This window comes from Erythrolamprus reginae, chromosome Z (assembly GCF_031021105.1).
Source record: "Erythrolamprus reginae isolate rEryReg1 chromosome Z, rEryReg1.hap1, whole genome shotgun sequence".
Lineage (NCBI taxonomy): Eukaryota > Metazoa > Chordata > Lepidosauria > Squamata > Dipsadidae > Erythrolamprus > Erythrolamprus reginae.
The window spans coordinates 138192466-138210138 of record NC_091963.1 but is presented as its reverse complement, the minus strand read 5'-3'; the positions used below and the strand labels follow the sequence as shown (position 1 = coordinate 138210138).

Below are 17673 nucleotides of genomic sequence, written 5' to 3'. Positions count from 1 at the left end.
TAAGCATGTTACATTAAATGCGAGAGGGCATTAAAGTTTTAAAGCTCCAAAGTGATAGATCCCATTGACCATTTTTAAATATCTTTTCTTTTCTTTTTAAAAAAGTGTTTAATTGTTAAAATTTTAGCATACAAAAGAAAATAAGGAAATGGCTAAGACATAAAAAGAATACAGTATTTGAAAGACACTTGATCAGGGATGGAGGCAGTAATGGGCAGCCAAAGTTTTTACTGCCACACTGTGGGTGTGGCTTGATGGTTATGTGACTGGGTAGGAGTGGGTTGCTGGCCATGTGACCAGGTGGGAGTGGCTTGAACGATCATCATCGTTCAAGTGAACTGTTAAGTCCTCGACTTATAACCTCACCAGTGTCGCTCTCTGGGGTGACAATTTATTTCACGTTTTCCATGCTCTCCTTCCTGGGTCACCCGCCCGCCTCAGGCTGGGTAGCTAGGTAAATGGGTGCCAATCAGCTGTTGAGAAAAGAGGGAGGAGGAAAACGGCCCCCTGCAACTCCTGCCGTTGCTGGTCTCCCTGCCGCTTTCTGAGGAGGAGGGTGGGATGATCAGCTTGAGCGGGGCACACGGCTTCATTTATGTTGTAAACCACCCTGAGTCCTCGGAGAGGGGCGGCATATAAATCCAATAAATAAATAAATTTCCGATGGTGGAACTGCGTTCCACCCTGTCCTACCTGTTGCCCACCCCTGGATGGAGGCCAATAATGTAGTCAAGAGATGGTTTTGCTCCATTGTAAGTAGAAATTTCTGATAGCATTTTGTTCGTAATAATTTTCTCATTTTCACACATTTTAAAAAAGGGAGAGGCTTTGTTTGCATGGTAATGGCCATCTTGATTTTTTTTTGACCACCTGTCCCCCCCTATCCGAATCCTCAGCTTTTTTTTCTCACAATCAGCACAATCACCTTGAAATCAGATGCTGTGCGATCTGGTTCTTCTTTGCTAAGCTTGGGAGGGTCATCGGTTCTCTCGAGAAGCAGCCCCCCAGAATCTGTAGGCAGAAAAGAAATCAATCAAAAACAAGCAAATCCCAGCAGATTTTCTTTTAAAAAACGTAGCTTTTATTTCCCCCAATCGTCTTATGAACATCCATCCTTAAAATTTACTTTTTGCAGACTTGGGGGGAAGAGATTTATATTAAGGTTCAAAACTGGAAATTTAGCTAATCGGTGTAAAAGTTGGGTAGCATAATTCAACAAGAAAGAGAAGCTTAATAGATGCGGCACAATATAGAATTTTATCGGAGCATAATTGCGGTCCTCACTAAATGTTAAAAATTGCAGAACTTCTGAAAGAAGAGAAGTAGAGGTGACCTTGGTTCTCATGAGAAAGTTCTGTGTTTAGTCTAGCAACACATTTCATCCTCCTTCCCCCCCCTCCTCCCCACTATGTGTGGCAACTGAGGAATAGAGAAATGCCTTTTGCCAGGTTTGATTGAAAGTTGACGTAATCTTGCAAGTCTGAAAGTACATTTCTTCCCCATTGCCTTTACAATGAAAGTAATTAGGAAGGGTCCTTTCTCAGACATTTTCCACAGCCCAATTTATTCGGCAGACTCAGTTGCCTGAAATCTAACTTTTCCATGGTTCTTTCTCCTGTCCCCCAAAGCTATTCCCATATATAGCATAAGAGTTTCCATCAGAGTTTCTTAATTTCAGATATGTGGACTTCAACTCCCAGAATTCCTCAAACTGGAGAATTCTGGGAGCTGAAGTCAAACAAATCCTCAAACTGCAAAGGCTGAGTAACCCTCCTCCTCCTCCTCCCCTTCCCATTCCTCTCTTCCTCCTCCTCTTCCAATAAATCCAGCAATACCAAAACATAAGACAATATGGGCTGTTGCTGAATGCCACAAGATCTCTTCGCAGATGAACCTACCTCCCTCTTGCCCCAACAGAGGGGGCTGCAAATCTTCTGTCTTCAGCTCTCCTAAGTGGGTGGGAGTCACAGTCTGGCTTCGATCCGGGGTAGGGGTGGAGCTGGTGTCACCTCCTTTCAGCAGGGACGTCTCCGAAAGAGAACTCTGGCTGCTGTTCTCATCTGGCGGAAAACAGGGACAGGGCCATGAAGAACTGTGTCTAGAAGGGTTTTTTTTTCACTGCATGGAGACTCCAGGTTCAGTGGCAGTGTACATTGATGTCTTATGAGGGCCTGAGTACCCACTGACAGAACCAAGAGATGTAATGAGAAAGGAAGAAGCTCAGAGGTGAAATGCTCCCAGTTTGGACCGGTTCGGGCAAACCGGTAACAATGGCCACCAATACTTCACCAACAGGACTGCATTGGCTGCCAATTGGTTTCTGAACACAATTCAAAGTGTTGGTAATAACTTATAAAGCCCTACATGGCATCCGGCCAGATTACTTACGGGACCGCCTTCTGCTGCATGAATCCCAGCAACCGGTCAGGTCCCAAAGAGTCGGCCTTTTCCAGGTCCCGTCAACTAGATAATGTCACTTGGAAGAGTCTAGGGGAAGAGCCTTCTCTGTGGGGGGCCCGGCCCTCTGGAATCAGCTCCCCCTGGAGATTCGCACTGCCCCCTCCATCCTCGCCTTCCATAAAAATCTCAAGACTCATTTATGTTGCTGGGCCTAGGGCGATTAGACCATAGCCCCCTGGCTGACGAATGTTATATATGGTAGTTGTTTGAATGGCTATGATTGATTTTTAATATAGTTAAGGATTTTAGAGTAGTTACTTAGTTTTAATTAATTGGATTTAGCTTATTGTATTTTATTGTTTCTTTTTTATATGTTATAAGCCACCCTGAGTCTTTGGAGAGGGACGGCATGTTGAGTACATATGTGCAGCTGTGTGCCCATCCCGGAATTTCCTATTGGGACGGAGCACCTGACCACACCAGCTGCTGCCCACCACTGTTCACCGAGCCACCAGCAATGGCTGGCTGACCACGCTCCCAAGTCGGTCTGGTGATCGCCACCCACCCGACCTGTAAGCTGATGTCCCGGGACTGCACATGCAGTAGGACGCGAGTCTGCACTGGAAGAAGGCTGCGGGTGATGTGGTGTGCATGTACAGTAGCCCTGGCACATCTGCTTGCCATTTCCGGCCTTTTGGGCTTTTTCTGCTTGCTGTTTCCTGCCGCTCTCAGTCTCACCCCTATAGCAGTAGCAACTGTAGCAGCATATGGTAAGGCCGAGACTGGCAATGGGGGTGAGGGGAGGAAGAAGCAGAAGGCCACATGGAAGGCAGGAAAGCATGTCTACACAGCGGGGAAGGGAGGTAGCAGCCTACTCCCTTCTCCGCAGCCCTGACATGCTTTCCTGCCTTCTACGCGGCTTTCCCAGTTTCCCCGTAGAAAGCTTGTGAAGGCAGGAAAGCAGAAGGCCATGTGGAAGGCAGGAAAGCTCTGCGAAGCTTGGGGCTCTGAAGTAGCCCAATTGTTTCCCACTCAACCAACCACCTGCCTACTCTCTTTGACCGCTGACGCCACTTCAGGATCTTGGCTTCGGAGTCCGGCACTCTTGGAGAAGGAAGCTCACTTCCCGCCAGTAAAGAAGTAGACTGAGAGGGGTGGAAGTTGCTGCCACCAGAGAGCTTTCCCTTCGGCCTGGGCTGCTGCACTTATCTGGGTGGGTCACTACGGGTAGCCCTTCATCTTCACTATGTCGCTCCCTTTGTAGTCGTGCAGCCAGCTGGAGCAGGACATGGCCCAGGTGCAGTGGCCAATTCTGCACTGCAGAGGCTGCCCTGGCCGAGCAATCACTGTGCCTCCCCTGCAGCGAGCATGCCGGGACCACATTGCCTGCCTTTGCTGCCTCTGTGCACTGTGCATGTAAGAGGCCATTGCTACCGTACTCGTCACCCTCCCTACACACCTGGCTGCAGAGGTCTGCCTGCCCGAAGTAAACCTGCCGCCATCGCTTTCATTTCACAGCGGGAGAAGGAAGAAAGCTGAAGGAGAAATTGGAGAAGGAGGAGGAGATGGAGGGTTCTGCAGTTGCCGGCACATTAGCCACCACTGAGAAGCGAGGAAGTGGCTTTATAGTAATCCAACCCAGTGCAATGTTCCCTCTAATTTTTTTTCGGTGTGGGCAGAAAAGTATAGTGTCTGAGCAACAGTCCCTTTGGGATTGGGCGGCATAGAAATATGTATGTATGTATGTATGTATGTATGTATGTATGAATAAATAAATAAATAAAATAATAAATAAAATAATAAATAAGGAAATAATAATCTATGGAGAGGGGCGGCATACAAATCTAATAAATCTAATAATAATAATAATAATAATAATAATAATAATAATAATAATAAATAAGCCCCTTTTTTATTAAAAGAAATTAATAATAAAACAAAACCAAAGTCTATTACTATTAAAACTAAAACAATCAGCAAAACCAAAAACATAACTATTAATAAATCCATACTTTAAAATCTTCATTTCTTAAATATTTATCGTAGTATTATAGTAATCTAGTAATACTATGAAAATCTACCCCAACACCAATGCATCAATTAATACGAGAGGCATAAGTGGAAGGCTGCCTTTTCTACAGCATCCCCCTCCCCTCTTTGGATCACCCTGCAGGAAAGGCTCTGCCTTTGCAGAAATGGGGTGGGCAGTTTGTTTACTTATTTATTCATTTTATTTGTCAAACAAGTATAGTCTTATAGTATGTGTTAACATAACATAAGTAAAAAGTAGTGAAAGAAAGGATAAAAAGACAATTGGACAGGAACAGCGGGCACAAAGGTGCACTTATGCACACCCCTTACAGACCTCTTAGAAAAAGGGGAGAGGTTGATTGTGGATAATGTAAGGTTGAAGATTTTGGGATTGGGGGAGGAAACAACAGAGTCCGGTAGTGAAGCTCAGGCATTGACCACTCTATTGCTGAAATCGTATTTTCTGCAGTCTAGTTTGGAGCAATTTACATTTAGTATGTTTTGGTTGTTAAAGGTGAAGTAGTCACTCCCTGTTAGTGACTATTTCACCGTTAACAACAACAACACAAGAGCACGTAATAGATAAACTTTATGTAAATTGCTCCAAACAAGACTGAAGAAAATACGATTTCAGCAACAGAGTGGTCAACGACTGGAATGTATGATTTTATAAATAACAGTTAAATCAGTTTGGTTAGTACAGAGGATTGGCGGGAGGAGATGCATGGCCCTCCGCGATGGAGAGCGGGGCAAAAGAAGGCTCCAAGGTTCGCTTGGGCATTCAAGCCAAACGGCGGAAGGAAACCCAAAGCGTTGTGGGCTTCGGAAGGGCAGAAAGTGCTTCAGGATGTGCAACTCCTCGATCCAACAGTGAGTGACGAGAGTGACATCAGGTTGGCCATGCCCACCCGGTCACATGACCCACCCACCCCCGCCACGCCCCCACTACAGAGCCAGTAGGGAAAATTTTCACATTTCCTAGCAGCAACAACCAGAGGAGGCAAACTGTAGTTTAGCGGCATTTCAAAAAAGCCAAAGGCTTCACAGAACCATAAAGCAGGAATATACAGGTAATCCTTGTCTTACAACCCAAATTTCTGTGGCTAAATGATACAGTCACTTAGTGAGTTGTGCCCAATTTTATAACCTTTTTTTGCCAATGTTGGCAAGCAAATCACTGCATTGTTAAGTGAATCATGCTTTGTTAACGTCAAACCTGCCCCAGTTTGCTCTCTAAGGAAAGTAAACCTTGTAACTCCATTTATTTGAACTTTTACTGAAAGAAACTGGTTGCAAGAAAGCCAGGTAGAATCAGGTGTTTCCATGCAAAATAAATAAAGCTATTATTTCTGTTGAGTTCTCTTCGGTGAAGGGTTACCAAAATTTTTACTACCACACTGTGGGCGTGGCTCATGCAGGACGCCCTGCATTTTCTTTCAACATCTTTCAGTGCAAATTGGGGGCTCAGGGGTGGAGCTCCATTTTCGCTACCCCGCTGCGTTCTCCCCCTGCCCCCCATCTGGGCAGTAGCCCAATCCTGGTTCTCATACTGAAGAGTCATGAGGCAGACTTAGTGACAACAGTTCTTTATTAGAAGTAAAGTGAATCTAACAAAAGGCCAACCCGGCAAGCCTCTTTAAATAGAGGGCTGCCGGTTGGATGAACCAATCAGCGCTCTTTATTTTCCCACTCTGCAAAGCGGACTTTGGTGTAAGCGGTTTGCTTGTATTCAAACACTCAATACATAACGCCCCTCCCCATTTGGTTTACTCCCACAGATTTAACACATAGTCATTTAGATACACAGGATGTTGGGGAGTCCTAGATGACCTGCGCAGCTCAGTTTGGGTGCTGGCTTTGGGCAAAAAGGATGGGTTTTCCCTCTCTGGCTCTACCTCCTGGAATGGCTCGGGCGTGGCCGATGGCTCGACTGGAACCGACTTGAAGTTGTCGATGGGTGGCGACTCCGGCTCTTCAGATAAGTGCACCAGCTCCTTCGGATCAGAGTTAGCTGTAGGGAAATCATCATTAGAGCCTGGTCGGCAGTCAGTATTTAAGGGATGGTGGCTACACAATTGGTCAATTTGGCACCCACCGATTTCTACCATCTATTAACAATACCAGTATGACTTTGGGCCTGTTACTTCTAGGATCTCCCCAGGTAGCCCTGCGTGAAGTTCTTAGCGAACACCAGGTCATTTATGTCTAACGTTCTTGTTCGTTCTAAACTTATTTGCTCTTTGATTGAAATAGCTTGGGTGAAATCTATCTAATACGGACCGGAGTTTATGGTCCATCAATAGCTCTGCTGGACTTTTTCCTGTTACTGTACTAAGGATAATATGTTGCACCATGAGGAACTTGTCGACTTGGGCTTGCCAATCGCCCAGTCCTAAATAGCCTAAGGCCTCTTTTGCTGCCTGTACCACTCATTCAACTTGCCTGTTGCTGCTAAGATAGAAAGGTGCTACTAAACTGTGTTTTATTCCTAATTCAGCTAGGAATCCCTCAAATTGTGTTGCCGTGAGTTGTGACCATTGTCCGAAACAATCGTGTCAGGCAACCCACGTGTAGCAAACAGCTTCCTAAGTGGTCAGATAACAGCATCAGTAGTGTGGTAGACCTTAAAATTATTTCAAGCCATTTTGAACAGGCATCTATAACTACCATAAAGGTTTGCCCATGGGATGGAACCACGAAGTCAACGTGGAGGCAAGACCAGGGGGCCCTGAGTTGTTCCCACTCCTGCACCAGGGATTTGGGAGGGGATGCCCTGAAATCCTGCCATGTGATCCATTCCTCTATGTTGGGCCACCACGTATAGCTTCATGCCAGCACCTTCATCCTAACAATCCCTCTGTAGTCCTCATGCAATGATTTTAGTATGTCCTCTTGAAATTACAGAGGAACAATGATGCGTTCACCCCACAATAGGCATTCCCTTGCACCGATATTTCATGCTGCCTCTATGCGTATGGTTTGACTGGCCCTTGTGGCCACCCCCTCCCTACCCAGTTCAAAATGGTGCAAAATACAGTGGTTTTAGCAGACTGAACAGCAATGTCGGGCAATGTGAGCAGGCCTAGCCCAGCATAGTCAATTAAGAGTACAAGGACGCCCAGTGTGGTCATCCACTAAGTCCAGCAGTGGCCACCGGCTCCAGGCATCAGTGTGTCCCATGGCCTTGCCTGGAATTAGTCTATAGGAGTAGGAGGCCAGGAAAATAGTCCAGCAAGTCAATTTTGGAGAATGAGCAATGAGCCCTAACAACTGCTTATGGTTGGTAACCCATTCAAATCTCAGCCAAATAGGTACTCATGAAACCACTTAACTCCAGCCACGGCGGCAAGGGCTTCACGATCCAATTGGCTATAGTTCTTTTCAGCACTAGACAGTGTTCTGGAAAAATAGACAATGGGGGCCTCATGCCCATTAGGCAGTCTGGCTCAGCACTGCCCCCACTCCAAACAATGATGCATTGGATTAAGAAACTGACCTCTGAAAGGAGGTCTTTTACAGCCCTAAATGCAGCGCTATGAGCCAGTCTCCAAACCCATGGGGCCTTCTTATATAAGAACTTCTATAGCATTTTCTCATGCTTCTTTAGCATCTTTCTAATAAAGCCACCATGGCTGAGTCTTTGCACAAACTGCTATCAAAGAAGGCCCCATGGGTTTGAAGACCAGCTCAGAACCTTCTTTCAGAGAACAGTTTCCTAATCCAATTCAGCGAAACTCTGCCTGTCATGTTTGTTTGTGATGCATCATTGTTTGGAGTGGGGCTGTGCAGCCCCAGGAATGCCTGAAGTTCCATTCTGTTGGTGGGGACAGGAGCTTCCATAATTGCCCTGACCTTGTCCCTTGTGGGGTGAATGCGGGACCCATTTATTCGATACCCCAGAAACTCAACCCCTGGCACCTTAATTTGCTAGCTTTAGCCCTGAGCCCAGCAGCTCTAAATCTTGGCAGAACCTCTCTGAACCTTTCCCATAACTGAGGTTTGTCTTTAGCAGTTATTAGTACAGTGGTACCTCTACCTAAGAACACCTCTACTTACAAACTTTTCTAGATAAGAACCGGGTGTTCAAGATTTTTTTGCCTCTTCTCAAGAACCATTTTCCACTTACAAACCCGAGCCTGCGAAACTGTAACCGGAAAAGGCGGGGAGAAGCCTCTATGGGGCCTCTCTAGGAATCTCCTGGGAGGAAACAGGTCCAGAAAAGGCCGGGAGAAGCCTCTATGGGGCCTCTCTAGGAATCTCCTGGGAGGAAACAGGTCCAGAAAAGGTGGGGAGAAGCCTCCATAGGGCCTATCTAGGAATCTCCTGGGAAGAAACAGGGCCACCACCCTCCCTGTAGTTTCCCCAATCACACGCATTATTTGCTTTTACATTGATTCCTATGGGAAAAATTGTTCCTTCTTACAAACTTTTCTACTTAAGAACCTGGTCACAGAACAAATTAAGTTCGTAAGTAGAGGTACCACTGTATGTCGTTGAAATAGGAGATGACACCTGGTAGTTTATTTAGGACTCTCTCCATAATACCTTAGAAAATACCGGGGGCAACACTGACTCTAAATTGCAACCTATTACATTTGAATGCCCCGCAGTGCATAACAATTGTTTGTGCTTCAGCAGTCTTGTGGTCAACCGGTAGCTACTGGTACGCCTGCGCGAGATCCAATTTAGCATAAATGGCGCCTGGGCCAAATGTGTGCAGCAAATGCTGTACTATGGGTACTGGGTATGGGCTCTGTTGAAGAGCCTTGTTGAGTATGCACTTGTAGTCAACACACATACAAATAGCCCCATCGCTTTTCATTGGTGTTACAATAGGTGTTTCACACTTCACATGATCAACAGGCTCTAATCCCCTGGCTTATGAATTTGTCTAATTCCTGGTTGATCTTTGGCTTTAAAACGAAGGGAACTCGTCGAGGCTTAAGTCTAATGGGAGTATCTTTGGATCTAAACTAAAGGAAATTGGAGTGCCCACGTACTTGCTGACCCTTGGGTTGAAAAGATCTTGGAGCTCGTGCAGCAGGTCGTCATATTCTGTAGAGGAAGCATTGATGCTGGTAGTGGTAGCATTGATCCCGGTCACTCCCATTCCTAGTGCATCAACCAATCAAGGCCGAGCAGACTTGGAAGCTGATCCTGAATGACGGTTAATGGTAGGCTTGCTTCATGGTGGCCAAACTTGACGTTGAACTCTCGATAGCCCATCAGAGGAATACAATTACCCTGGTAATCGTTTATGCAAAGTAGTTGTGTTCATAGTTTTCTCTGGCGGAGGACTGGAATCACCTCTTCACAGCTGATCAAGACACGATGGATATAGATGAGCCGGTGTCTATTTCCATTTCACAAGAGAAGTGTGATGATAGGTTTCTTGTTCTGAATACTTGCCTGGCCCACCTTTGTTTGGTTTGCCCCGAATGGTAGACGGTAGTCGGGTTGTTGTGCTTGTTGTCCTTTAACATCTAGGTTCATGCAGCTGACTGTTTCGCCTGGTGCCTCTGGCGGGAAAACATAGTGATAACAGTGGTGCTCTGCAGGCCTGTGCAATGTGGCCTGGCTAATTGCTTCTGTGGCACATGGCATCTTGGAACTGGCAGGACATTCATGGATGCGAGCCCCCAACAGTTGAGGCAGGGCTTTGTCTTATGCGCCTCGATTCCCTGATGCCGGTCAGTCCTGAAGACTTCCTCATCTCTGCTCTCATTGGAGTCATTGGAGTCGCCTCCTTCAGGGTCGGGTTGCTCCTTTGGTGCAGTGACTGTGAAGCTTTGTTCAAAGACTTGGTGGCTCTGGCCTCATCTAATGCAGTTTGAAGGGTCTCATTAGATTTGACAAGAAGCCTTCATTGTGTCTGGATATCCTGGACTCTACATATTAATTGGTCCAGCAAGACATCATCCAAGTTGCAAAAGTCACCATGCATTACTGCCATCCTGAGAGCCGTGGGGTATTGGTTTATTGTTTCACCATCCTTTTGTAACCGTTGGCGGAGTTCATGTCTTCTGGCCACTTTAGATGGTAGCGGAGCATAATATGTTTCAAGCAGAGTTTGGAGCGATTGCCAAAGAAGCATTTCTACTGGCGTTGGCTCTGCTAGCAATTCAGCCAGGTTGAAAAAACTTCATGTCCACAATGGCTCATGACAGGGCTCACTTCCTGTTGCCTGAGCGGCCTTGTAAGTCCTTGGCTTCAAGGAAGCAGGGGAATCTGGTCATGTAGGCCCTCCAATTCTCCTTGGTCGAATTGAACGGATTCGGCAGGTGGAACGACGACATGGTAGCTTGCTAGATGACAGCTTAAATTTGGTGTACAAAATGGCCGACGCTTGAGTTCCTACTGGGCTGGATTTTCGGCTTCATTCCAAAATTGCTCTTCAGTATCCCATCCTCATTGCCAATGTGCAGTTCTCGTACTGAAGAGGCATGAGGCAGACAGTGACAATAGCTCTTTACAGTATTAGGAATCCAGCAAAATGCCATCCCAATAAGCTTCTTTAAATAGAGAGCAGCTGCGGAGTTCCCCATGCTCCGCTGCGGAACCCCAAATATCAGCCTCTAGGACAGGGGTCCCCCAACTTGGCAACTTTAAGACTTGTAGACTTCAAATCCCAGAATTCTCCAGCCCACATAGCTGACTGGAGAATTCTGGGAGTTGAAGTCCATAAGTCTTAAAGTTGCCAAGTTTGAAGACCTCTGCTCTAGGAGACCCGATACTAGTAAGTACCAGGCCAGAACCGCCCTGGAGAGGCGGGGACAAAGAGAGACACTGGTCGGTGGACTGGGAATGACAAGCCCCCCCCCCCCCCGGTAACTGGCACCAGCCTCTTGGCCAGCGGCTGCATAAGACGACCTGCTGTCGTCCTAGCTGTGGTAGCCACAAACAGAAGGATACACTGCAGAGATTGTTAAATCACCGATGAAAGAGGATCAAAGCATGAGAGCTAGAAAGAGAGAGAGAGAAGTATACAAGCTGGTGAGTGTTTAACCAACGTGGTGATTAAAAAGAAGGCAATTAATGATTGAAGGTGGAACAAAGAATTTCAAAATGGAGAAGATGGCTATCGAGCAATGTAAGGATCATAGAGAAAATTAAAAGCAGTGGTATTTAAAGCCCAATCTTGACAGCACTTTTGTTAATAGACTTGGTGGAAATGAAAGTAACAGGACTAATAAAAATAGGAAGAGAATATTATATAGATGTTATTTTGATTTAAAAGATAGAAGAATACCTTAGAAAGTAAGAAAGTAAGCAGATTTGTGATATTGAAAACAGACACTGCCATCAGCTGGTTAGAAGAAATACTACACAACTGTGGAACCACACATACATGAATGTTGACAGCTGATGACCTTGGTTAGAAAGAGCTGTCTTAAAGCTTGGAAGAAGCTAAAAACAGTGTGCAATTTGTTGGTGTGTCCAAAGGCATACCTTGGACTTTCTTGGACTTCAACACAAAGAGCTTATATAGACTTGGGCCTTAAATGGAGTATTTGTGAACTTGGTGAATTGGATTGAACTGGAACTTATAAAAGGCTCTGGAAGCAGTTTAATGCTAGCAGCTGGACATTAATTTTAAACTTTTGGAATTGTGAACTGTGGTTTTGATGACATGGAGGCGAGTGACTGTGAAGAGCTGGCTGGATTCTTCAAATGTCTTTGTGAAAATTTTAAAATATGTTTTATGGGACTTGGTGATGGAAAAAAAGATGGATTATAATTAATATTCAAAAACTGCAATAATAGGAAATGGAAACAGAAAAAATGAAGAACAAGAGGACAATAAAGAGGAAAAGAGATTGGAAGAGAAAAAGCAGATTAATGATTACACTGGGATTCATAGTGATGAAAAAGATACCGAAAACCAAGGACAGGCCGATGACAATATTGGGATTTATAATGATTATACTGGGATTTACAGTAACAAAAAAGAAGCAAGGGGAGAATATTAGTATTGGAGGAAAAGAGTTAAATAAGGAGAAGAGACTAAAAAAATTAAAAGTAGACCTACACAAATAATATACTCAAAAAGGAGAAAAAGAGTTTGGGGAAAAAGAAATGGTTGGTACAAAGGTAAAAGAAAGAAAAAGACTATGCTAAAAAGGGGTAGTGGTGGAAAAAACATTTGTAAGAATGGTAGAGTTGAAAGACCAAAAGGAAATGGATGATTAATGGTGGAAAGTTATAGACATTTTATTTTATTCTGGAATGATCATATCATAGTTAATTGTGACAATAATATTAATTGTGGATAAGTTTAGATTAGATAATTAATATAACTACTCAGATAAAAAAAATCTTTTTTAGGTTAATAATTTTATACTAGATTGGTATAAAATGGGTTGTATTTAATTAAATTTAGAACTAATTGAATTATATATTGGTACTGATAGAGATAAAACAAAGAACAAGAAAGAATGGAAGTGGGTCAATTGCTGGAAGGACAAATAATTAGAATAACTATCACCCCTCTATATCAGACTTGTTTGATATAAAGATTAGAATAAATCATAAACTTGATGTAATAAAGAATTCAGATGATCACTGACGTTACTGGAATGATACAAGATTGTAAAAGAAATAATTATCACTATTATAAGGTTTTTATCTGAAATTATATAATTAACATGCTGGATTTTCCACTATGCAACTTAATCATTAACTAATTAATTGGAGGCTAATGATAAAGACTGAGTTTGATTAAACATAGAGAGTGAGTTAAAACAGTAATAATTTGAATTGAAAAGTTGGCAAGGAGAGATGAAGAAAAATGATTTAGAAATTATGGGCATTTAGAAATGATAACAACAACAAACAACAAAAAACAACAAGAATAATAACAACAACAAGAATAATACATTATGAGTAAAGATATTAATCGAGGAGAAAGAGTAAAATGGCCAAAAATTAAGAGATTTTTTTTCTTGAAAAGTTAATCTATATCGGTTTATTTGGGTTGGGGGTGGGGAATGAATATTAAATGGTGGTAGGCCCCAGAGGCAAAATTAGATTTAGAAGAGGCAGCATTAGATTAAGAGCATATACCTAGAGTAAAGAGCTATACCTACAGAAGTGATATATAAATTATGATTATGGAAGAGATGCTGATAGTTTTAAAATATACGGGACTATGTCATCAGTCTGTTCAATGCAAGATGAACAAAATATAAATCACTGATGGAAAGTTAAGAGGGAGAAAGAAGAAAGAGAAGGGGAAAGGGGAAGAGAAGGAGTGGAGGGAAGTAAGAAAGGGGAGAGAAGGAGCAATAAGGTAGAAGGAGGGGATAGAGGGAGAGGGAGGGGAGTGTAATGAAATGCAGAAAAACAGACTGATAGACAGGTGCAAAATAAGATACCGATATATGGCTGACTACAAAAATGTATATTTGTGTATGTTATCAATGAATTTTAAGGTACAGTATGTGTAGTGATAAGATAGATAGATAGATAGATAGATAGATAGATAGATAGATAGATAGATAGATAGATAGAGATTGAGATTGAGATTGAGATTGAGATTGAGATTGAGATTGAGATATATAAATTATAAAAAATAATTTAAAAAGAGCTACCGGCTTGATGAACCAATTAGTGCTCTTTATTTTCCCATTCTACAAAGCGGACCTTGGTGTAAACAGTTCGCTTGTATTGAAACATTCAATACATAACACTTTCCAACTCCCAATCCCTCCCCTGGGCCCCTCCCCGAGTCGCCCAGCTAGCCAATGCAATGCCCATACGATGTTTGAAGAAACTCTAAGGAGTGACATTGATAACATTCCATTCACAGGGTACAAGGCCTTGAAGATCCTGGTACAAGTTGGTTTGGTGATTTGATCTGTTCTCATATCTCCCTCCCCATTTCCGACCATTAGATACACCACTGTGGATTGCCCCAAATGCCTCCCCACCTCCCTTCCCCTTGAAGGCGGCAGGCCAAAGATGAAGATCCGGACAGTTAAGCCAATCTGGCTTTCCTCATTGACTTGACTTGTCAGAAGCCCGCTGGCAAAGTCGCAAATGACTATCAGATGACCCCAGGACAATGCAACCATTGTAAATAGGTGCCAGTTGCCAAATACCCTGAATTGATCACATGACCATGGGCATAGGTCCAGGTTCTAAATTAAACGAATGGTTGTAAGCTGAGGATTACCTATATCAGTGATGGCGAATCTTTTTTGGTTGCCATGCCAAAAGGGTGTGTGTAGGTGTGCTAGCATGCGTGCATGTTCCCACACTCCTTCCATTCCCCTCCATGCATGCGCACACACCCACTGCCCCTGTGCATGTGCACAACCCCCCCCCCCTTCCCTACACATGTGCACAGGCCTCACTGAAACCTGGGATGGTTAAAAAATGGGCAAACTGGAAGTTTGGGGAAATAGTCTTCCAGTTTGCCCGTTATGCTGTCTTTTTACACTCTGGAGAGTTCTGTGAAGCTTCCTGAAGCCCCGGAGTGCAAAAAAAAGCACAACGGGCAAACTGGAAGTGCATTTTCCGAACTTCCGGTTTGCCCGTTGGGTGGGTTTTCTTATTCTGGGGCTTCAGGGAAGCTTTCCTGAAGCATCCGGAGGTCAAACCGACCTTTCCCCAAACCCCAAAATCAGCTGGCCAATGTGCATGTGCTCTGGAGCTAACATAGGGCAATGTCTCACGTGCTCTCCAATATGGCTCCATATGCTACCTGTGGCACACAAGCCATAGGTTCATCATCACTGACCTATATCATAAAGGTCAGATGGCTAAGAAATCTGGGAGTTGAAAGCTACACCTACTAAAGGTGTGTTGAGTAATACTGTGCTAAAGCATCTCTAATATCATAGAACAGGGGTCCCAACCCCCGGTCCATGGACCAGCACTGGCCCACAGCATGCCATTCAAAATTACGATGACACTGAAAAATTTATTGTTTTCCACACTTACGATCCAGGGGTGGATTCTGGATCCATGTTTCTGCCAATTCGCTGAGGGTCACACCGTGTGTGCACATGTACTCCCACAGCAAAAATGCACAGAAGCAAAATCCAAGATGGCGGCCCCCATGGAGATATTGACAGAACCGGCTCTCTGATGTCATCACTGAGTTAATAATGGTTCTAAAGAACCGGTTAGAACCGGTAGGAAACCCTCTCTGTTACAACCATTGCAGCAGTCCCATAATAATAATAATAATAATAATAATAATAATTTAATAATTTAATAGATTTGTATGCCGCCCCCCTCTGAGGACTAGGAGCGGCTCACAACAAACAATTATTATTATTATTGTTGTTGTTGTTGTTATTGGTTGTTGTTGTTGTTATTATTATTATTATTATTATTATTATTATTATTATTATTATTATTATTATTATTTAGATTTGTATGCCACCCCTCTCCCCAGACTCAGGGCGGCTCACAACAGTGAAAAAACAATATACGGGACTATACGGGACGATGACAAATCATATATTAAAAGTCTAAAATAACAAATCTAACATTAAAAGTCTAAAAGCCCCATTATTTAAAAATCATACACACATACATACCATACAATATACAAATCCAATATTGAAAACAATATTTAAAACCCTTCTTAAGAACAATCATGCAATCCAATCCAACCACGTGATCAAAGTTCAGATACTCGGCAACTATTCATATTTACAACGGTTGCAGTGTGTCCAAGGTCATGCAACCTCTTTTGCGATCTGACAAGAAGAGTCGATGGGAAAGCCGAATTCACTTAACAACTTTATTGCCAACCTAATGACTTGCAGTGATTCACTTAACAACTGTGGCAAGAAAAGTCGCAAGATGGGTCAAAAGTCAGTTAACAATTGCCTCACCTAGCAAATTTTGGGGTGTATTGTGGTTGTAAGTCAAGGACCATCTATATCATGTGCAGCGAGGGCTTGAGATGTCATGTTTTACAAGGCCCATGTAAAATAATAGAAAATATTCTTCCCTTCCCCTTCATGTCCCAGAATGTACCATTCAGGTCCAACATGAGCAGAGCAGGATTGCTTTGGGAAAATCTTCTCTCTTTATTAGGATGCTGCTCTTTGCTATTTCCCAAGCATCTTTTTTCCTGCAACAGAAGAAAGGAAAAGAAATAAGTGAAACTATAAGTGCTAAAGGCAAAAGCCCTCATTAGAAACCAGCCTACCCCCTCTCTCTCCCTCCCTTTCTCCCTCTCTCTCTCTCTCTCTCACACACACACACAAATTTTATTGGAAGTGGCAGATCCCTCTTGCTGCTTATTTGAATAACAACAATTGCTTCTTTGAATAGTGGAGTCACTTTTGGGAGCATTCAGGCAATACCATGTGGACTAGCATAAAGTACATTTTATGATCAGCGCAAAGTGGCAGCTTCCTGTCCTCCATTGGTATATTTGTATATTTTGTATAAATAATTTGGAAAAATAATAGTAAAGAAATTGGATTCATAAGTGTGGCCGAAATACAACTGTCCCGGATATTTCTTAAGAGCGTTATCTTCCAGCATAATATCAAATATTATCAACAGAGCAATTTTCCAAGGAGAATAGGCAGAACTGGAAGATCCACTTCCACCCACAAATGTAATTACGTACAGTGGTACCTCATCTTACGAACGCCTCTTCTAACGAACTTTTCAAGATACGAACCCGGTGTTTAAGATTTTTTTGCCTCTTTTTCCGAACTATTTTCACCTTACGAACCCAAGCAGCTGCTGCTGAGATGAAGGGGTTTCCTTTTCTCCCCTTTTTTGAAGAAAGAAAAGGGAGGGTCTGCTTGGAGTAGGAAAGATTTTGCAGAGAACAACGTGCTTGCAAAGGCACTGAAAGGGTGTCTTTTTAAGAAAGAAAAGTGAGGGGCAGCTTGGAGGAAAGATTTTGCAGAGAACAACGTGCTTGCAAAGGCACTGAAACGGTGTCTTTTTAAGAAAGAAAAGGGAGGGGCAGCTTGGAGGAAAGATTTTGCAGAGAACAACGTGCTTGCAAAGGCACTGAAACGGTGTCTTTTGAACAAAGAAAAGGGAGGGGCGCCCCCCTTGCCTTTCTTCCTTCCCACTCACCCTTTAGCCTAGCCTTGCTTCTTCCACCCACCCCCTTTAGCTGCTCCTCCCTGCCCTCTGTTCGCCTCCCTTCTAAAGTTTGGGATTTTCCTGAAGGATTTGCACGCATTATTTGCTTTTACATTGATTCCTATGGGAAACATTGTTTCATCTTACAAACTTTTCAACTTACGAACCTCC

At 43.5% G+C, this 17673-nt stretch overlaps 1 protein-coding gene across 1 annotated transcript in view; it reads right to left on the bottom strand.

Annotated features, from left to right (window-relative positions):
• The window catches only part of BCL7C (BAF chromatin remodeling complex subunit BCL7C), a 30629-nt gene that overhangs the window by 3554 nt on the left and 9402 nt on the right, over positions 1-17673 (bottom strand). Inside the window, exons 3-5 of the mRNA XM_070730192.1 lie at positions 16426-16522; positions 1899-2060; positions 926-1011 (exon numbers count right to left, since the gene is read on the bottom strand). Coding sequence (XP_070586293.1) covers positions 926-1011; positions 1899-2060; positions 16426-16522 — 345 coding nt within the window. The remainder of the gene's footprint in view (positions 1-925; positions 1012-1898; positions 2061-16425; positions 16523-17673) is intronic.